General features: G+C 45.0%; 1 protein-coding gene across 3 annotated transcripts in view; it reads left to right on the forward strand.

Moving 5' to 3' along the window:
* The window catches only part of PTPN4 (protein tyrosine phosphatase non-receptor type 4), a 975501-nt gene that overhangs the window by 66027 nt on the left and 886743 nt on the right, over positions 1 to 22731 (forward strand). For all 3 annotated transcript variants that reach the window (XM_069224613.1, XM_069224612.1, XM_069224614.1), the window contains exons 3-5: positions 2183 to 2290; positions 13009 to 13051; positions 13153 to 13231. In XM_069224613.1, coding sequence (XP_069080714.1) covers positions 2183 to 2290; positions 13009 to 13051; positions 13153 to 13231 — 230 coding nt within the window. The remainder of the gene's footprint in view (positions 1 to 2182; positions 2291 to 13008; positions 13052 to 13152; positions 13232 to 22731) is intronic.

The following is a 22731-nucleotide window of genomic DNA, read 5'->3' on the forward strand; positions in this document are numbered from 1 at the left end:
TACCAAAATATCCTAGTTTTTGGAGTGCTAACCTGGTGGTAAAATGTTTTCACAATGGTCTAACAGTGTTCCTTCAGTAACGTCGTTATCTACAAAACATGCCATCATATAAGGTTTTCTCTCTTGACTTTACTGAAATTCTCTACTTAATGTACATTCACGTAAGGAGTTTTAGCCAGTCTTCATCTTCCGTTCGTCTGTTGTTATGTTTAAATCTTTTCTTCTTCCCACTACAGCATACAACAAGTAGTAGAAGGCGGCCCATTTTAGCCATTGGCTAACTTTACTGTGAGCAGTGGCATTATGTTCTTTCACAAGAAAGACAAATCCCTCTCTCCCCCCTTCTCCCTCTCTTTCCCCCTTCTCCCCCTCTCTCTCCCCCTTCCCCTTCGCCCTCTCTCTCTCCCCCGCCCCCTTCGCCCTCTCTCTCTCTCTCCCCCTCCCCCTTCGCCCTCTCTCTCTCTCCCCCTCCCCCTCCCCCTTCTCCCTCTCTCTCTCTCTCCCCTCCCCTTCTCCCTCTCTCTATCCCTCCCCCCTTCTCCCTCTCTCTCTCCCTCCCCCTTCTCCCTCTCTCTCTCCCTCCCCCTTCTCCCTCTCTCTCCCCTCCCCCTTCTCTCTCTCCCTCCCCCCTTCACCCTCTCTCTCCCGCCCCCTTCTCCCTCTCTCTCTCCCTCCCCCCTTCTCCCTCTCTCTCCCGCCCCCCTTCTCCCTCTCTCTCTCCCTCCCCCCTTCTCCCTCTCTCTCCCTCCCCCCTTTCTCCCTCTCTCTCTCTCTCCCTCCCCCCCTTTCTCCCTCTCTCTCTCTCTGTGCAATACAATATTTAAAAGAATGAGGTCACAACAAGCTTTCTTAGAACCTTCTGCTGTTCTCTGCATTTTATTTTATTCAAGAAAACCCATGCCACGGTGTATCTCCCCCAATCTGGCAAGATGTAAACAGTCATTATTCAACAATCCTTTGTAGATATTGTTATTTGTTCGACATCCTTTTGAGTCTGAGCATGTTTGGTGAACATTCTCAGAAGAGCTGACTGGTCAGGTGATTAACTTTAAAGAAATGTTATTGTGAAGTGGTTAAGAATACTTCTATGGCGGTTGCCATTATGCTTTAGCCAATCCTAATAGGGTCCTCCAGTTTTGCCCTAAAATGCTGATTTTCCTAGCTCTTACTAAAGAAAAGTCATGATTTTCTTAACTACTCTGAGTACAATGGTATTCGACCATAGTCTGTTTTATATAGTAATCAAGAAGCTTAATACTTCTCTGAATTTTAGATGAACTTGTTACTTTTCTGTACTGTGCTTCAGGTAAATCTGCAGTCAGAATGACTGGTCTTTGTTAGCTTCTAGACCAAATTTTCACCACATAGGCGTTGTGTAGCACCACAAAACCCCTAGGGGGCCACAAGGCAGAATAATGTGCTACGGTGCAGTCACTGTCCGCACTATGTCATTGTCTGAACAGTCTGGATTTTCAGTTCTCAGATCCCAATGTGACAAGCCTCCAGTGTGGGAGATAGTTTTGAGTAGAGGATGAAGTCCCAAGTTTGTGTTGTATTAAACAATTTTTTGATTTGCTGTTTTAATCAGTGGAGAAAGAAGGCAAGTGACTAATAAGTAAATACAGTGTTCTATATCTTTAAGAAATTGATTTTGTAGCTAAACTTACTTTCTATCTATTGCTATTTCGCTGTAAGAGAAAAGAAGTAACTTGAAATCTGAAGAGCATGAGAGCTTTGTTACTATAGTTTTACAATAGGATAACCCGATGAAGTAAAAAATGCAGACTTACTACTGCTTTTGTATGAATTTTGATTTAAAACTGTAGTTCCCTAGCTTCATTTACGGTATTCCTGCATTTGCAGAGAGAAATATGCAGGATATCACTTTAATGGCATACTTAACAATGTCATTCTGTCAAGGGGAGTGAAAGATTGCCCCATCCCCCAAATGATTTTAACATAATTTTGCTAATTGAACACTAGTTTGTTACCTGCAATTTGCATAATTGCCAAAGTTCAATTTCAGAAATCACTTTTCTGAACAGTTTGAGTAGACTTCTTTGGATCAAATGTTGATTGTGCAAAGTTTTTACTGTGGTGAGGGGCACTTGATATTACCGTTTGATCAGCTTAGGCAGTTGTTTAAATTTTTACTTTGTATCTTTTTTGCATTTCCTTTTAGAAACATGACCAAGGACAAGTTTTGTTGGATTTAGTATTCAACCATCTCGATTTGACGGAGAGGGACTATTTTGGTTTACAGTTGGCAGATGATTCTACTGATAATCCAGTAAGTTGTTTCTATTATGGTGTTAATTACTCCTTTACTTTTAAAATGCTAGGTAAAGCAAGATTGACCTTGATCACGGTCAAAGCTCCATTACTCCGACACTGAGATTCTACATGGTAAGGTTGCACAATTTTCCTTGTATGGGGCTGAAGTGTTGGGTTGAGAGTTATCAAAATGATTTTCTATTCTTTGGCAGCCAATGGGTTAAAGGGGAAATTGTGGCACTATAAATTTGAGAAACAGTCCAGTTTGCTGCAAGCTGGGATTATGTACACTCATCAAACTAATTATTTGCAAAATCTAAACTGAAAAAGACCTACATCGAGAGTATTCTGAGGCTCTAGTTAAGTTGAGTGAACTTTAGGATTATAGGCCTACTGTGCACTGAAGCAGAGGTATCTGCTTTTGGACAATGAACATATTTTAATTTAATGCTCTATGGTTAAGCTAGTTAAAGCTGAGGGTACGTGGAGCCAGTTGCGGTGGGTGGTATAATAATGTGGGTAAGCTATGTGCTGTTGAAACTGTCTTATTGTGCTGGTCTGCACATTGTCTAATGTATGCTAGACAGTGTTCTGGTTGGGTTGCTATTTTTAGTGAAGGGTGCCTGATTTGAGGATTGGTTATGGCTCACTATTAAAAACCATTTAGTATCTGAATTATGGCATTTTTCTCTGGCAATTGTGATTTTAAATAAACATTCAAAATCTGTGTGGTGTTTTAAATCTTCTTTATTTATGGCTTTAATCATTGTATTCAGTTTGTCTGACAGTTTGATAAACCTTTGTATATAAATAAATAAGGCACTCCTGGCTTTGCAGCAGGCAGCAATGAGATTCTGAATATGTGACAGAGAATTATAATTTCAGATTCCTTACCTTTCACCATGCATCAGACTGGATCCGTGAGCAGTACCCCTGCGTGCTGGTAGGTGGGTGTCATCTGTGCCGGCAGTGACATCGCAGTTCCACTATATTTGCCACCCAGGTGCACCAATGTCCGGTCTTTTCTTTCCACGACGACCAGCACTGATCCGAAGAGAGCTACCCCCTCAATCGTTTTTGACTGGTAATTTTTTTTACGTTTGTCAAACTCTTTTTCGTAAATTTCTTCTGGTCAGGTTGAGATATTTGTCGAGAGGAAGGTCACGGGACTGGCTGCGGGTCTGAAGTCATCTTCAACCCATTCAAAGTCCTCAGGCAATCTGGTAAGTTGAGGCAAAATAAGAAAAGTAAGTTGTCTAAGCACTCTTCGACTTCTCTTTGTCCATCAGGCGGTGCAGCAACGGAGTGCCATCACTCTAGGCCTCGTTCTGTGGAACCTATCCCTGGGCTGACTCCGAGCCTTACAGAATTTCCAAGAGTTGGAGCGACCCCTGCCCCTATTAAAGACGTATGAGGCCTTGCACCTAATTTTTGGGCAGTCCTACCCTGCTGCAGTGCCTTTGTGGCCCTACCAGGTTGGAGGGGGCACCCTCTGGTTCTGGTCTGGTGGCTCTGACCTCTGTGCAGGAATCCAGTCCTGGATCTGGATGGGCCCTGGTCAGACCCACCTCGACCATTGTCGGTCCTGGTGCCAGTGCTCCTGGCGCCAACGGCACCGCCATTCCCATTGTAATCCCAGACTTGGACATGGAGCCGGCTGAGCGAAGCAGATTCTGCAGGAGCTTAGGGTCCTCGTTCAGAGCCCTACAGAAGTGGAATAGATGAGTACTTGGGGGTAAGCTATCGGACTGGACACATCTCCAGATACTGACATGTTTCTCCCCCTACTGTGCCTACAGAGGAGGGAGCTTCTTATGCAGTGGTAGTGGTGAATAGGGGGGCTGAGGTCCTGGACCTTCCAACTACCCTTGGTTGCTGTCAAGGCTAATCTCTTGAGAGGTGCTGCAACAGGGAGCTTCTACCGCAGAACCCCGCTCTTGATCAGCGATGTCCTCGCTGACATCCTATTGGGTATCTGATCCAAACCTAGCACAGGGGCTTTGTAAACCAGATGATTGCTCGCTGCCATTGCCTCTCAACTGGAGCCCCAAGTTTCCTGACGCAACACCCCACCCATTGCTGTCAGCGAACACTGCATGCCTTTTGGGCTGCTAATCCCACACATTGTGCAATACAGTTGTGCAGGTGCTGCCACAGGTTTGAACCGAGGCCCAGGCTGTTCTATCTCAGGCTGCTACCGATGGGAGAGATGCAGCAAAGTTCACAATCCCTTGTGGACTTGACACAGCTGACTCGCTAGACAGAGCAGTTTCCACAACAGTGGCCCTGAGAAGCCACGCCTGGTTAAGGAAGTCTGGCTTTTCGGGGGATGCCCAGGCTTCTTTGAAGGACATGTCCTTCGATGGCACCTGTCTCTTCGAAGACGAGGCAGACTTGGCACTTGAGTGCTTCAAGGATTCTCCTGCTACTGCTAGGTCTTTGGACCTCGCAGCAGCCCCTTGTCCCTTCCAGTCTGCCTAGTGCCCCTTTTGTGGCCAAGGAAGGGTTTTACAAATTGTGCCAATTCCTGTTCAGCCATTGAGCTGCGCATACTGCCCAGCCTCTGCGTGCCTCGAGGGTCAGGTGGCCAGCAGTTTGGTCAGTCCACCACCTTCCCTGCAGCAGCCTCTAAACCCTCCTAGTCTGTCTTCTCCCCTACCATGGGCAAGTTGGTGACAGGATTCGCCATCACCTGCTCCACTGGCACTCCATCATTTCAAACCGGTGGGTTTTACAGATAATTTGAAAAGGCTACTTCCTCCCCTTCAAGACTTCCTGTCCATCCATGCCACCATCCCACGATGGGATGACGGAGGATCATTTTACCCTTCTCAATGGGGAAGCTGGTGCTCTCTTGGCTAAAGGAGCTATAGAGAGGGTTCCAGTGCCAGAATTGGGCTCTGGTTGCTATTTCTGCTACTTTCTGGTCCACAAAAAGAACAAGGACCTTCGCCCTATCCTAGACCTACAAGCCCTCAATTTGTTCCTCAAGAAGAAGTTCAAGATGCTCACGTTAGCTCAGGTCTTGTCTTCCCTTGGACACAGGAGACTGGATGGTTGTGTTGGACTTGCAGGACCCTTATTTCCACATCCCTGTCCTGCCTGCCCACAGATGTTAGTTGTGGTTCACGGTAGATCGCAAGAGCTGTCAATTCACTATGCTCCCCTTTAGCCTTACCAGCGCCCCTCAGATGTTCACCCAGGTGATGGAGGTGGTTGCAGCTCACCTGCAGAGATTAGGGGTATCAGTCTTCCCCTATCTCAATGACTGTCTGAAGATGAGTTGACACCTCCAGACAACTGCAAACCTCCTGCATTAGATAGCCTTCACTATAAACGTGCCAAAGTCCCACCTGACTCCCTCTTTCACATACTAACTTTCACCGGAGCTGTTCTGGACACAGGGCAGTTTCGGTCTTATCCTCCTAAGAGGCGAGTCTAAGATGTTCAGGCTATGATAATGATGTTTCGGCCTCTATTCAGCATTTGTTGAGTATGATTCTGAGGCGGCTAGGCCTCATGGCCTCCTGCATCTTGCTGGTGACACCTGAGAGATGGCATATGTGGGCTCTGCAGTAGGACCGGAAATTCCAATGAGCGCACCATCATGGGAATCTCTCCAACATGGTCCAGATCTCGTAGCCAGCTACGAATGATCTGCAGTGGTGATTAATGAACTGCGTTTGGCCAGAGGCAGATCCCTCTCCCTTCCCAACCAGATCTGACAGTTGTGACAGATGTGTTATTCCTGCGATGGGATAGTCGTCTGGAAGAGGTGGAGATCAGGGGAATCTAGTTTCTGGCGGAATCAAAATGCCACATCAACATGCTGGAGCTCTGTGCTGTCTTCCTGGCCATTGAAAGCCTTTCTTCCCGCTATTAAGAGAAGATGGTGCAGGTGTTCACAGACAAAAACCACCTCCTTGTGGTACTGCAACAAGCAGGGCGGGGTGGACCCTTTCACAGAAGGCTCTGTGCCTCTGGACGTGGATGGAACAAAAGGGATATATCACTGGTGGTTCAACATCTGGCGGGCTCCTTGAATGCCAGGCTTGACAAACTCAGCCAGAAATGCCTAGCGGATCACAAATAGCATCTCCATCTGGAAGTGGTGCAAGGTCTTTCAGCAGTGGCAAGAGCCTTCAATCTCTTTGCCTCTGCTGTAAACGTGCAATGTTAGCAGTTTTGCGCATTGCAGGTTCCAAGGCTGCAATAGCTCTAATGCCCTTTTTGCTGCGAGTGGAATTCAGTCCTCCTGTACGCCTTTCCACCCATACCACACTGTCCAGAGTTCTCAAGAAGATCAGGAGCGAATGGACCCAAGTCATCCTTGTGGCTTCAGACTGGGCATGGAGGGTCTGGTATCCCAAGCTGCTGAGCATGTCCATCGATCGTCTGATCAGCCTTCCACTTTGGGAGGATCTCCTGTTGCAGGAGCAGGGGGGAGGTTCTTCACCTGAACCTGTCCACTCTCCACCTTCTTGCCTGGAGATTGAGCGGCTGCAGTTGACAACTTTTGACCTTCCTCCTTTATGATCCTTTTCCTGAGGTCCTATTGTTTATTCTTTCCCTTGCCCAACAGGGCTCTGTTTTGGCACTTTTCAAGGAAATTTGTCTGCTATTTCTTTTTTTTTTTTTTTTGCGGTTGCTTGATAAACCTTCCTTTTTCACGTCTCCTAATCACTTCACTCCTTCATTGTTCCCATTCATTATGCCCTGATATTGGTGTCTGAATCTGTTTCTAACTTTTTTGATGTACACTCCCTTCGAGCTTCTCCACAATTATCCTCCCAGGATTCTCATATTGAAAACTGCCTTCCTTGTGACGATTACATCTGCCTGCATAGTGAGTGAGCTGCAGGCCTTATCATCTAAGATGCCGTACCTTTTCTATCTATCCTGACGAAGTGGTGCTTCGCATTAGGGCCTGTTTTCTGCCAAAAATGCTCACACCTTTTCATGTAGGTCAATCCTTAAAGGAAGAGGAGAGACTTCACCGCCTGCACCCAAAAAGAACGTTGTACCTTTAATTGAATAAAAGAGTTCCTGTGGTAACTCTTTGAAGGGTATGTAGCTGCAAAGAAAAGGTCAGGCAGTGCAGAAGTGGACCATCTCCACCTGGGCTGCGCTCTGCATTAAGATCTGCTATGTAGTGGCCAAAAATCAACCACTTTGACGGTGTCTGAGCTAAAACTTCCAGTCTTGGACATTTTGTCAGGTGGCAACATGGGCATCTGTGCACATGTTTATCAAACACTACTGCCTGGACAGTCCAGTCCGAAGGGACGTGCACTTCGCTTGTGTGGTCCTGCAGGACTTTCTTGTTTGAAATTGGGTAGGAGCGCACTTCTGGGGATGGTATTCCTTGGGTATCTCTTCAGAGGTATGAATTCTGCATCTAGAAGTCTCTGTTAGAGGGACAAGTTGCTTACCTTCGGGAACGCCTTATCTGATAGAGACTGTATGTAGCTGCAGATTCCTTACCAACCCACCCATCCTCCTTGCCTGCGAACTGATTTCTTGAGGCAGGGACTCCGCTTTCAGGGCCTTATTTTTGACACACGAGTAGTCCGTGTTCTTCAAGGCTTTGTGCTTCTTGCATGGAAAGTCGTGATAAGAAACTGATGTCGGCGCCCCTGGGTGGTGCCGATATAGGCCCGACTCCATCATTCCTGGCATGGATGACACAGACCACCGATGCGGAGTCGATTGACGCCACCTACTGGTGCACAAGAGTACTGCTCACAGAAATCTTTTGGACCCAGTCTGATGCCCGAGGGGAATTGGAAGGTAAGGAATCTGCAGCTAGATATAGTCTCAACCAGATAGGGCTTTGCCGGAGGTATGTAACTTGTTCTTTAGTACAGCTTTCTTCACAAATGCTTCTGCTGAACCACTATAGACCAAAAAAAATGGGATCTCACTTATTCTTGCTTATTCATTCATTGAGATGGAAGATAATTATTAAAATGTGAACTACATATCTATATTGTGAGAAAACGGCTGATTGCAGAGGCCCCCTGACTTTTTTTTTTTTTTTTTACCCCATTTTTTAACTTTTTGCTGGTGTTTTCCTGACTCTAATGGTACTCTGGGTACTGCTAACCAGTCCCAGGGCCTGTGCTCCGTGTAAAATTAGTATGCAAATTAGGCTAATTATAAGTGGCTAAGTCAGCCTACCTACAAGTCCCTAGTATATGGTAGGGCATGTAGGTTTAGAGACCCCAGCATATGTGGTGCCCCCATAGGTGCACTACTGACGTGGCCAGTGTAATTTTAAAGGCAGGCCTGCCTTGCTGGCTGCTTTTAAATTAAAGTTATATGCAAATTCGACTTTGAAATTAAAAGTACTTCCAAAGTCTTAAACTATCTTATTTTTACATAAGTCACCCCTAAGGTGTGCCCTGTGTGCCCCTAGGGTTGGGTGCCATGTAACTATAAGCAGGGACATTATAAAAATAGTTTTATAGGCCCTGGTGAGGTAAAACAGACACATTTGTTTTCCCTCATTGTAGTGAATGGCCTCCATAGGCTAGAATGGGGAGACTTTATTTTAATTTTAAAAGTCCCCATAAGTAACAGATACCACAAGTTTTGTATCAAATTAATTGTTATAATGAATCCCACAACTTCCAGTTGTTGGATTGAATATAACTTATTCAGGTAATGAGTTTTAAACTTTACCTGAAAAGTTGCCTACTTCAGCCCTGCAGTGTTTTTGTTGCTTTGCTCTGATTGGCCAGCCTCTGGCAGCCTGGCCAGGCTGCCTGAATGAGGTGTGAAGTGGTCTGGCTCAACACAAAGAGTTGTGCCTGGGGGAGGAGATCTCCCCTTAGCAGATGGGGAAGCAGGAAGGGGGAGGGCTGCCAAACTGATCTTCAAAGGTAGGGAAGGACATTTGGAGCAACCCAGCAACACCCTCACATCCTGCAAACCCAGACAATTAGGTGCCCTCTTGATTAGATTAGGAGAGGGCAGGAGAGGGGTGTGTTTAGGATTTTTAGCCACACCAGTGGTTGGGCTCAACCAGATGTAACCTCCAAAAATCACTTTCAGCCATGATGGATTTTTGAGGAATGTTGCTCCCTGGGATTGATTTTTGCCAGACTTCCCAGGAAGTGGTCATCACAGGGGAAAGGACCCTGCCCCTGATTGGAGAACCAGTACCCCCCTGTTTTTCACCCCAGAGCAAGGATAAAACTGGCAGACCTGCTCCCACACCTCGGATCCTACCAGATCCCTATCAGTTTCCAACAAGGAAGAATTACAGAAGAAGGACTGCCCTGCTGGACCCCTGACCTGCACCTGGACACTGCATTCTGGAGGACTGCACCAGCTGCACTCTTGGGCTTCACCACAAGAAAGACTTTGCCTGGCTTCAGCTGGTTCAAGGAGGGACTCCCTGTTTGCTGCAGGTGAAAACGTGATAACCAGAGTCCCCTGCACCAACTCCTGAAGAAACTGACCACTGTCCAGTGGCCAAAAAGGAGTTTGCGCCAGGTACATTCTGGGAGTTGTAGCCCGCACCCTCAAGGAGCATCTCAGAGCTCTGGAACCTTGGGGTGAGCTGTGGATCTCAAAAGACCCTTAAAGGAACACCTGGAAGAAGATCCAGAAGTTTGGAGAACCTCTGGAAAAAAGCTCCATGAAGGGACTGACCTGCCGTGGCAACTCTGGCCGGGCTTGCCTCAACCGCGACCCGGCCTGACTTACAGATGCGTCCCAGTGAAGAAAATCTCTGAAAAGGTGACTACGTCCGGACGTAGAAAATTGACCTGGACCTCCCAGGCAGTGTATCCGAAGAGGGCCCCAAGGATGTCTGATCAAGATGCAGGTTTGCCCCGGTGGAAGGATTTTCACCTCGAAAAAACAACTAAGTCCGAAGGTAAAAATCTCCACAGAGGGCTCCCATGACGTGTATTCGAGGAAGAGTTCCAGGAGGTCAGATTGGACTGGCGACTTGGCCCTGCTGAAGAAAATCTCAAGATTCAGGTTTGCCCCGGTCGAAGGGTTTTCACCTTCAAAAAACGACTAAGTCGGAAGGTAAACTTTTGACCGAGGCCTCCTGCGGGCTGTAGCCGAGCCGGGATCCATCGCGGTCGGCCTTAAACTTTGACTTTGCCTCAGTCGAGGTGCGACCAGATTGGCGCCTTTTGTTTCTTTGCGCTAGAAAGCGTTAATTCTTTAAAAATTCATTTCTCCGGTTCCCCTTATCCAATCTTATTCGTTTTGGTGTCATTTTAAAGAGAAAAATATACTGTTTTTATAAATTGGTGTTGGATTTTTATTGTGTTTTTTGTGTTATATTTATTTACTGTTTTGTGATTTTTGAATGCTTTACACATGTCTCCTAAGTTAAGCCTTGTCGCTCGTTGCCAAGCTACCAAGGGTTGAGCTGGGTTTAATTTATTGAGACCTAACTGGACCTAAGTGGAGGTTAGTGGCCTATTGCTAAGTGTAGGTACTTACCTGTCCTTACCAATAACCCATTTTCCAACATATATAGATATATAGATATATAGATATATATATAGATAGATAGATGACAGATTTGTAATAGCAGTTTGAAAATCAAACCCCTTTTTAAAAAATAGCTTGCAGAATTTTGCAATTAAAAAGTCAGAACTACATAGCTTTGCAGAAGAGGAAACGTCCCAGCACTACACAAAATTCTTGTAAAATTAAAAATGGGCAGATGCTGCGAGTACCTACCCGTGAGCAGTGGAGTCGTTCTTTTGGCTATCCTGCAAAGCTGGTCTATGGTAGAAATCCAACTAATATTTCTAAAGGACAATCAGCCAATCTTAGGAGCTAAAATCCCATGTCCATTTTGGAATATGCAACCTCAGATGAATACCTTACTGGGAAAATATTACAATGAAATTTATAACAAAGAACGTAACTGTCAAGATAATGTATTTACCCATCCATCCATAGTAATCAACTTAATTTAGTATGAAAATGGTATGTTGAAACACTGTCCATTGTATGTGGCCTTAAACTACAAACCTCATTTGATGCAGTAGTAAAAAAAAAAAAAGAAATTACTTAAACACAGATCACGATCTATTAATTGTTTTGATAACTCTTCTCGGCAGATACAATCATGGTGTGAAATTTGGCCTGAAAGTATACAGCTCAGAGCAAGTCGGAGCCTTGAAAATTTTGAATCTTTGTCAGTGATATATATTTATTTCATCAAGGTGTTTCAATACCAGAAGTGTTTGCAAGAGCACCTACTCTACTCTTGTCAAATTAAACAATCTGGAGTACTCTGAGAATCTTAGAGATTTGCCTAGATTGCATGTGCAGTGTTCAGCATTCTGACCTTGTAAGGAGATATCATCTTCATGACGTTCAGTTTCTAGAAATGTCTTGCTTTTGTCCTCTGGAAGAAGATTTTATTGCCCTTACAAACTGGATCTTCCATTTGTCTCTTAAAATATTGGCCTTGTGTCTGGAATGGTATGCCATAAACTTAGCGTCCTTTAATTTTTATGGCTATGATAAAAACAGTCAGTTAATGTGGTTAAAAAACAAGCCCAACACCCTGTATGAGGAGTTGATCCTTAAAAATAAGTATTTTGTCCATGGCATGGAAATGGAATGAATCCTAACCCTAATTATCTCAAAGTGATGTTGGCAAAAATTAATTGGTTATTGTTTTAGAATAGCTCACTAATCTATACCCAAGCTAACTTTGTAAGGCCCCTATATCAAGGAGGTAATAAATCAAGCACTATCATGGATTTCTTCATCCCAGTGTATGGGTCTGAATTGTGGGGGGGCTATCCAGTGTTACTCTCTGAGGGTGGGGACGGGACAAAAAAAAATACCCTTTTCCAACCCATTTCTTCTTAAGCCCACTCTTGCTCAAATCGTACAAAGGAAGTGGAAATGCACCACAGAGAGGGGCTTGTGTCAGTTAAGCCTTTTGTTTAATGAACAGTTATCTTGACCTTGAGCATAATAAAACGCTTTACGGCGAAGTGTTGAAAATAGCACTAGGGTTACTATCCTCGTCCAAACTTACCAGGCAGTCTCTTGAGGTTGAAAACAAACTTTGTTGAGAGCAAAAAACGTTCTGGAGCAGACCGCTTTTGTACAAGCAGGTACATGAGTGTGCATTTTAATAATTTCCTGGCAATCATGTCTGTTACTTGAAAAGAATGATGACTATTTTGCAGACCCACCAGAGTGCTTTAGGCAAAGTAATAGTTTGGAAGACTATAGTCCACTCGTCTGTGGAAGGAAGACAACATCTCTACCAATTCTGCCACTGTAAAGAAAGCACCTGTGGCTTCATCTGCCAAAGAAATTTGGGCTACATCCTTATCTCGACTAATTCTGCCACTGTAAAGAAACAACTTTGGATTCATCTGCCAAATAAATTTGGGCTATATCATGAACTTGAGTATATTCCTGTCAGTGTTATCAAAAATGTAGATACATTACTGCTGAAGAAATAAACAACTTGCTGCCATGTCTGAGCTGGGAGCAAGCACATTGACTGTAGGCAAACGTTAAGTGGTATGTGACTTTCTGAATCCTAATTATGGCCTGCTTTTGAAACTGTTGAGCCTTCCTGTGCTACTATCAAAATGTTTTATTTCTGAAAGTATAGTGTCCTTGTTGATAAATTATTACGATTGGTGTTCCTTATAAATCTTTCAAGATTAAACCTTACTTTAGAAAGCATTTTATTCATAAGGATGTCCATTTATTTTTTTCCAGAGGTGGCTGGATCCAAATAAACCAATCCGGAAACAGTTAAAAAGTAAGCATCAGTTTGCTTCTTTGTCGAAATTTACCTTCATTTTATCAATCACATGATAATCACTCAGAACTTTTTTTTCTTCTTTTTTTTTTGATTTGCAGGAGGATCGCCTCACAGTTTGAACCTAAGAGTAAAATTTTTTGTGAGTGACCCCAATAAGCTTCAGGAAGAATACACAAGGTGGGTACCTATATTTATTTTTGATGTTTTTTATTTTTGAATACTTAAACCAGTGCTATTAATTGAAAAAGTTAGCCACTTTGGACATATGAAATCACATGTGCTGTACTGTACCTTTGTGGGGAAAAAAAACTCCTTCAGTACCATTCTGATGTTTTCGACTCATGTGCACGGTTCATAGGGAAATTGAAAGGTAATGTGTGCGTTTTCAATAAAGTCTTTGTCCAGTTAATAATTTTTTTTCATTATTTCCTATGGAAAGGGTCCAGATCCCTGTAAAGATTATGGTGTTTGAATGTGCAGGAAGAATTCTTGACCGAATAGTTTTCTAGTTCATGTGTAGCTGTATTTCTTAAACTGTTAGCATATTACAAAATGGTTATGCCCCTCCCAAAGGGATTACTCAACTTGATCTACAGAAGGGGCAATATGTATAACTCGAGCATCCTTCAAGGTACCTGTTCGGATGGAATTTTAATGAAACCTTTAGCTTTACAATTGATAATGGCATCACTATACATCACCCTGGAGCACTAATGTAAAGCCCTCGCAATCGATGTGGTTAAACTAAATTAGTGAAGATAGTAATGGAGCAAATTCTATACTAGAAAGTAGTAATTTATAAAAGGTTACTTAATGTTTGATTACTTTTATAGAATACATGGGTCTTCATAACTGCAAACCTGCATTTCTCATGAAGGTCAAGTGTTACCATGTCAATTTCATAAAGGTTTTGTTTAGTGCCACTAAAATCCTCTTTGTGGGGCATGCAAGAAAGCGTCTGTTCTTAAAATAATGGCCTTCATTAAGGCCGCCCAGAAAACAACAGACAAAAAGTTTTGTGATAAGCAGTCAGTAAAAGATGCAAATTCAATTAAAAGTGGTTTGTGATACCAGAGTATTTTTTTAATGAATGCATCTTCACAAAGAACCCTTGCCTTATGATTGCTCTCAAGGTGTCAGACTGGATCCAGTAACTAGTTCTTCAGTGCCACCTATTTGTGTCCTGTTGCCTCACCTGCAACTTGGCCCCCTGGAATGCAAACACATCAGAAGAAATAAGGTGCCCATCTGCTCAGTGTGGTCAGTTCCTTTTTTCCTGAATTTTATCATTGTGGGTACGGAGCTTCCTCTTGCTTTACCAAAATACTTCAGCTTTTCATCAGTGACTAGGTCAGATGTCTTTCCCAGATTCCATGGTTTAAACCCTATCGCTTGCAGATACTGCAAATAAAAGGTCTTTGTCCGATTCCTTTGTTATTTTATTTATAGGTACAGACCTTGTTTTCACAGTGTTCAACTCCTGTTCATGGACTCATCTGAAGCGCATAAGAGAAGGTCAGACCAATCTATTTTTGACAAAAGCCCCCGGGAACAAAAAGCAGTGATCCCCTGAGAGGGAACAATCTGCCAATAAAACTTCCCATATAAAATAATAAAGCTCCATTAAAAGAAGTTGTCATCCTTCTGAAGGAAATGGTTCCCCTCTTATGATCGTTCAAGCATTTGATGTAGTTCCTCAGTGCCAGCCTCTTTTTTCATCATTGGAAAAAATTCTGACATTAAAAAATTATGAAGCTGAGGTTCCTGATTCTATAGACCCACCCTAAGCAGGCAAAATCCTTTTTAATTGGCAGTCTGAATTTTTTACAGGGAATTTTCTGTAAAGGTGTACCTAATCCTGCATGTTTGTCTACTCCAAAAGTTCCTATACAAACTCACCTTCCATTGTACCAGCACCTTCATCTAAACCTGCCAAAGGTTATCCCTTGTTCTACGGGCAGCATTGACTGACACCAGCTCATGCCATCCTCAAGGCTGCCATCCAACCCTTTGAAGTTGTCCAAAACCACCCTAACAACTAAGTCATATGTTGGAGCATATTTGGGTGAAGCACCATTGCCAGAGTACATTTCCAGGGCCCAGAGATTTGACCAGATGGAATAACTGAGTGTCTGCCTGTGATGCCCTTATCTTACTTTACTTGATGTTGTACATCTGCATAGATGACAGTGACTTGCAGGCTGACAACTACCTCCTCCTTTCCTCCTGAGTCTTTTGTGAACTTGATTTGCAAAATATAAGTGGCATCAATACTTTAATAGCAGGAGATATCCATTGCCCTATAGCCCTTCAGAAGCCTTTTTCATTCAATACAGTGGTTTTATAAAAAATAGCAGAAGCTTTGGCGTTGACTGTACCTTTTGTGGAACTCAAGTCTAACTTTTTGACAGACATTTTGCAGCCATCTTCCACAGTTCCAGAGTCCTAATTTACCTATGTTTCTGTTCTGGCTGCTTAGGCGAAACCTTTTCGTGTCCTCAGGCAGCAGAAAAATAGTCAGTTTGCATAGACCTTCCTGTCTCTCCCATAGTTTTTTTTTTTTTTTTTTTTTTTTAAATGTCTTTATTGTCATTTCAACTACGACAACCTTTTACAAAACCAAAAAGGAGACATTTCAATTTAGCATCAACATTTGTGGATTAAAATCAAGCTGAGCAGTCGTGGACATAAACTGCAAAGTGACATTCTCATCATAAAAAAAATCAATTGTGAATTTCAACTCCATACCCACCTCCCCCAACCTAGCCTCCCATCTCTTATTTAAGGTGGTGCTTCTTGATTTTAGAATAACATTTTAAAAGCCACATCTTCTCAGTATAGTCATTGGAAGTACATCATCAGGCCCTGACATAGTCCCAGCAGTATAACTGTGTCAATTTATCATTGTCTGTTGAGAATGTTCTTGCCAATGCATCAAATGTAACAGCTCCAGGGTCCAGTGTTTTGTTATTCTAGGTCATCCGCCCCACCCAAAGCGATGCCAACGCCTGTGCCATCATACCTGAGGAGTAAAGGTCTTCTGCTACTTTGTCATCCTTTTTGTCCTGCTATGTTCCTGCCCATTCCAGTAAATCAGCTCTCCAGGCTCCCACCTCCTGGGGTCTAGGACTTAGCCAACTGATTGCCACTGAGACCCAACTGTGCAAACTTCCTGCTTAGCTTCTTCTTGGCTTTATCGGGAGGAAAGCCAGCAGGCACTGTTTTGGTGTTTGAATGTCCTCCCATCCCATAACGGTCTTAATGTGGGCCAGTATTTCTGCCCAGTATATTTTAATAACTGAGGAGTTCCATACCACATGCAAATAAGTCAGCTTTCGTCTGCCTACATCTAGCGCACTCAGAAGTCCTGCCAGGGTAAATGTTGTGTAACTGTTTGGGCGAGCGATATGTCATGTACATATTTGTATTGGACCAATTTAAATCGTGTGTTAAGTGAGACCTTCTCCATTGCTTCATGTATTTTACTCCACTCCTTAGTGGTAATGGTTTCCTTGATGGCCTGTTGCCAGGACTCCCCAATCAGAGTGGCATTAAACACCTATCTGCACGTAGGGCTCGGTATATTTATGTAATTAATCTGGGACTCTGCAGCATGGTGAGTAGCGCCATCTGAGAGGGCCCAGGGCCTCAGGAAACCGTGGCCTCGCAGTGGTGGAAATCTTTGCATATGGAAAAACTGGCCCTTTCCTAGTCCAAAAGTGTTAGTAGCATCTTGTACAGATATAAAGCGGCCCTCCGGTTACAGGTCGGAGAACATTATACCTCCGCCCTCTCTCCATTTAGCTACAGACATTTTCTGGGCAAATCTGTACAAATGGATGTATGATCCACATGTCTAAATCTGTTGCATACAGCACTCGTTGAATTGTACGTTGCACCAACTGCTCCCTTAGTATACATTACAAGCGGATTAGATGGGAAAGTGTATCTGGAAGACGTGCACCCTACATTAACAGATTGCCTAATTGGTGTCCATCATACGTACCAGCAGTAACCCCCTCTCACAACTATTTTCAGTATCCAGCCAGTGTGCTGAATCCTGCTAAATGTACCCACTGGTTGGAGGTTCTGCACCTGCAAGAATGGAGTTTGAGCTGTCCAAATGTGAGGGTTACACTGTGGCCCAGCTTAAGGATTTTGGGCTTCATATAAAGAGTAGCACCAAGAACATGGAGCTGCAAAAGACAGTCTATTCAGAAATCCATGCTGCATTAAATTAGACCTCCGAGGAGAATTAGGCTGAGGAAAAGCTGGATGCGGAGAATGATTTTGACCAGGGTCTGAGAAATTGCTTTGGGCTGCTGTCTGTGGTGGAGGAGATTAACTTAGTCCCAGGAATGAGGGCCCCTTCTAGGGCAGGGAGCAGTGTGCCATCCAAAGGCCTGTCCTAGGGCAAGCTGGAGGAGAGAAAGTTTAAATTGAGCTGGCTAAGCTCAAATTGGAGAAGGCCTTAAAGAAGAAAAGGTTGGCCATGGAGTTGGAAGCGAGCCAAAAGAGATTGGCCACAGATGAGAGAAAGATGATGTTGGCTCAGGAGCTGAGCCTGAAAGAGATGGATATTAAGGCTAGACAGGTCCTGCAGTGATGGTGGCAGCAATACTTCCGTGCCTTCTGGCAGAAGCGCCCACATAACCATGGTCTAGCTTTTTTTTGAGTTGGGAGACAACATAGATAAATGGTATGAGGCCTACAAAATTGCTCTGCAAATGCACAAGGTCCCTGAGGAAGGTATGGGAACTAGTTTGTGGAGACATTTTCGTGGTGAGGGGAGGGTCACTCTACTGGCCTTAGAAGGGAGTGAAAGGATGAGGTATCCCTCCATGAAGGAGGTCCTAATTTGGAAGTTTAGTTTGACCCCCAGAGAAATATAGACAGAAATTGAGGGATAGTCAGACGATTTCCCAAGAGACCTGGGTGGATTGTGTAGATTCTTTTTGCAAGACACTGGATGGTTGGCTGAAGGGCAGTGAGGTAAAAGATTACCAGGGGTTGTACATTTTGTTTCAAAAGAGCACATGTTTAGTCTTTGTTTTCCAGATCTGCACCAACACCTTGTTGACAGTAGGCTCACTGACCCCACACAGCGTGCTAAGAAGGTTGAACGCTGAATTAGTACCCAGGTTCCTAAGAAGGTACCGGGGGGGGGGGGGTCATGCCAAGGTTGGCAGGGTCCTCATCTGAAGGAGATAGGAGGCGGGAGAACAAAAGGAGTAAGGAGTTCTGTAAAGGGCCCCAAACTAGTTCTGTGGGACAGGGTTCCCTCCCCTCCTCTGAAAAAAAGAAGAAATGGTTCCCTGATAACAAGACTACAGGGAAAGCTCCTGTGAAGTGCTTTGAGTGACGGCAGGAAGGACACTGCAAGGGAGATGCCAAGTGTTCCAGTTGGGCGTAGCTCTCCACTGGTGTGCAGTCACTGAAGTTTGTTAATTTAGCATTTGGGGAGGAGACTAGGAATAGGGGGTGGGGGGTAGGTCTCGGGTCTGCTGAAGGTAACTGCCCTACCTGTGGATTGTTAGCTGGGCAGTGATCTAGAGCACACCATCTGGAGAAAGGTGAGGCTTAGGTCGCAATTAGAGATGATGGGGTTACCCGAGTAGGAGTGCCTGACCACACGATCCATGGCGACTCGAGAGGTTGGTTGAAAGGACCTGGAGCCTGGAAAAATGGCCCATGGTTGTGTTTAGAATAGAAAAGCCAAAGGGTGCAGGAAACCCGCAGCTGAGATTCTCACGTTCCGTGAGGATGCTGACCCTGCAGGGGAGGCCCTGCTACCTACAGGGGAAGAGATAACTGAACTGGGGAACCTTCCTGAGCTGTCCAACTGGCAGCAGGAAGGGGGGTCCCACCAGAGAGGAGTTGTGCACGGTGCAGAGAGAATTCCCTACTCTTGTGGATCTTCATCAGCAGGATGAGGCTCAGGCAGCTAGTGATGCCCTGGCCATGCACCTGGTTTACTAGGAGAATGATCTCCTGTATAGCAAGCCTAATGATCCTGAGCCTGGTGCAGTATATGTGTTGGTGGTCCCCTAGAGCTACAGGACATTCCTACTGGGTCTGGCTCATTATGTGCCTTTGGAAAGTCATTTTGGGAAAGACAAGCCCTGTGACGGGCTTGTCACCCTCTTTTAATGGCCTCTAACAAGACCGGCCTCAGCTGCATACTGTAAGTCTTATTCTACTTTCCAGACGAGTGGCAAGTATGTGGGAAGTGCAAGGCCCCCCTGCAACCTTTACCTGTCGTCCACACCCATTTTGAGTGGGTTGGCATCAACATTGTGGGGGCCTCTGGATCCCTAGACAGTTATGGGCAACAGATTGATTCTGGTCTTGGTGGACCATGCCAACCTGTACCTGAGGCTATACCTGTGAGGATAATGACTGCGCCCACTGTGGCCAGGGTACTGATGGGGATCTTTACCCATGTGGGCTTCCTCAAAGAGGTGGTATCTGACAAAGATACCCAATTCATGTCCAATGACACGTAGGCCATGTGGGAGGAATGTTGGGTAGCATAAAAGGTCTCCGGGTTGGTTGACAGATTCAACTGAACCCTCAAAGGCATGTTTCTGGGTCTACCAGAATCCATGAGGTGTAAGTGGGACCTCCTCCACCATTGCCTGTTGTTCACCTACAGTAAGATACTGCAGAAGGGATTTGCTACAGCCCCTTTGAATGTCTGTATGGACATCCTGTGAGCGGATCTATCACTCTGGTGAAGGAGAGCTGGGAGCAGACTTCCAAGCCCCCCAGCCCCTAAGATGTTGTCAGCTACATGCTGGTCATCTACAACAAGACAGTGCTCTTCAGGAAGCTTGTCCAAGAAGACCTAGAAGCCAGCCAGTAGGACATAAAAAGCTGGTATGACCGGAATGCCACTTTGGAGGAGTTTCAGCCTGGCCAAAAAGTGTTCTTCGTGGAGCCTTATGCTCTAAAAGACCGTTGGTCTGGGCCCTATGAGGTCAAGGAGCGTAGGAGCAATGCCACCTACCTAGTGGACCTCAAACTCCTAGGAACCCCTTGAGGGTTCTACATATGAACCGCCTTAAGCCCCACTTTGAGAAGTCTGAGATTACCATCCTCTTGCTAACTGATGATGGGGTGGAAGAGGAGAGTGAACTTTTCCCCGACCTCCTATCTTCCAAAGAGCAGGATAAGTAAGTGGATGGTGTCGGCTTCTCCCCTCCTCTGATCCTAGATCAACAGAGACTGCTGCCTGTTATTGGGGCAGTTTGCCTCTCTAGTCTCACTTACTTATCTTAGGGCTCACTATATGGTGCACCCATGATATTGACATTGGGGACAACCCACCTGTGAAGAATAAAATGTACAGGTTGTCTGACAAAGTGAGGGCTAACAGTAAGGAGGTCATCTCCAAAATGTTAGCACTTGGGGTTATTGGGTCCTCTAACCGCCCTTGGTCCCCAAGACTGCACCACCAAGGGTGTCACACCTGAACTCTGGATCTGTGTGGACTACCGTGGGCTCAATACAGTCACCAGGACTGACCCACACTTCATCCCCAGAGCTGATGAGCTCATAGATCGGCTTGGAGCTGCTAAGTTCCTCCGCACGTTTGGCCTAACATCTGGGTACTGGCAGATTTCCTTGACTGATTGGGGAGGGAAAGAGAGGTCGGCATTCTTTACACTAGAAGGGCACTACCAGTTCCAAGTAATGTCTTTTGGGTTAAAGAATGCCCCTGCCACCTTCCAGAGGTTGGTAAATCGGGTCCAAGCTGGACTGGAGAACTTCAGTGCTGCCTATCTTGATATTGTAGTCTTCAGTTCTACCTAGGAGGGCCACCTGTGCTACCTTAGGGAAGTGATTCAGGCTCTGCAGTGGACAGGCCTGACTATCAAGGTCGGATAAGGCAGGGTTAGGTGTTCTACTTGGGACACCAAGTTGAGGGTGGCAAGGTGCAGCTCTTGCAACCCCAAATTGACACCATTCTGGCTTGGAGAACCCACCCCCAAAGACCCAGACAGAAGTGAGAACCTTCCTAGGCCTCACTGGATATTACAAAAGATTCATCAAGGGTATGGCACCTATTGCTGCCCCATAACAGAGCTGACTTCCAAGAAGCAGCCATGTCAGGTGACTTAAACGAAGGTGTGCCTGAAAGCTTTTGACACCCTGAAGGAAGATATGTGAACAACACATGTGCTTAAGGCCCCCGATTCCTCCAAAGAGTTTTTTGTGCAGACATATGCATCAGAGCATGGCCTAGGGGCTTTGTCTCACAGGTAAATGAAAAGGGCCTGAATCAACCTGTAGCTTTTATCAGGAGGAGATTACTTCCCAGGAAACAGAGGTGGTCTGGGCGCTGAAGAAGCTAAGGCCATTCTTGCTTGGCACTCACTTTTGGGTTCAGACAGACCACAGACCCCTCTGATGGTTAATGCAGGTGAGAATCAGAAACTGTTGAGGTGTCCATCTCCCTACAGGGAATGGACTTTATGGTGGAATACCATCCTGGAATAGACCTCGCCAGTGCTGATGGTCTCTCCAGGTTATTCTGCCTTAGTGAAGAGAACTACCAAGAGGTTGGGTAGCTCTTCCTACTTTCAGCTGGGGAGGACATGTGTTAGACCTAAGACACTTGGCTTGGCTTCCCATAACTTTCCGCCCTCTGACCTCCTGTTTTTCTGACTCATTTTTGCTCACATAGGATTCTGGGCACTTTACCCCTGCTGACCAGTGCTAACGTGCAGGTGCTTTGTACTTTAAAACATGGTGATATTAGCTTATCCCCAATTAGCATATTTACTTTACTAACAAGTCCCTAGTAAAGTGCACTGCATGTGCCCAAGGGCTGTAAATTGAAAGCTGCTTGTGGGCCTGCAGCACTGAGTGTGCCACCCCCTACAGGAGCCCTTCAAACAAATATCAGGCTTGGGAGCCTGTGTGAGCAGTTTTAAACTGCCATTTCGACCTGGCAAGTCTACCCACTTGCCAGGTCTAAACCCTCCTTTTCATTACATGACACCCCTAAGGCCCTGATTACATGCTCCTCTTCCCTGCGCTGCTCAAAGTGATCTGTGAAGGGAGAAAATAATTTAATACACCAGATGCTGCCTGGGACTGGCTCACGGAAGAAAAAAACTCCATTATTTGAACTGATCACCTCAGTCTAATCATCAGCTATCTTCAATGAAACAGCCTGCCACTGTCCAGGCAAAGGGGAGGGTTCTGACCCACTCTGGCAAGGGATGTGAGCAGGGTGCAGTGTATTTTAAAAAGTTAGACATGCACTGTTAGCTTTAACGTGTCCTGGTAATGGTAAAAACTGCTAAATTTGTTTTTCACAGCTGCAAGGTCTAGCTCTTTCATAAGTTAACATTGGAGTAACCTTGCAGCAACCGTTAGGTGTAACTTCCAATTGGGAAAAGATGGAAATTTGGTGTCTCTGGACTCACAATTTAAGATCACAATTTATGGTGAAGTCGGATTTTAAATTGTAAGTCTGTAAATGCCAAGTTTAGAAAGTTGGCATTTTCTTCCTTTAACCATTCTGTGCCTCTCTCTGTCTCTCAATACATAACTGGGATGGATGACAATTTGGCTTTGTGCATTTCCTCTAGACAGTCGCACACAAATGGAGCTTGGGTTTGACATTTGCATCCTGATGGCCCATCACCAGACTGATGGGTCTTCCC

Source organism: Pleurodeles waltl, chromosome 3_1 (assembly GCF_031143425.1).
Source record: "Pleurodeles waltl isolate 20211129_DDA chromosome 3_1, aPleWal1.hap1.20221129, whole genome shotgun sequence".
Lineage (NCBI taxonomy): Eukaryota > Metazoa > Chordata > Amphibia > Caudata > Salamandridae > Pleurodeles > Pleurodeles waltl.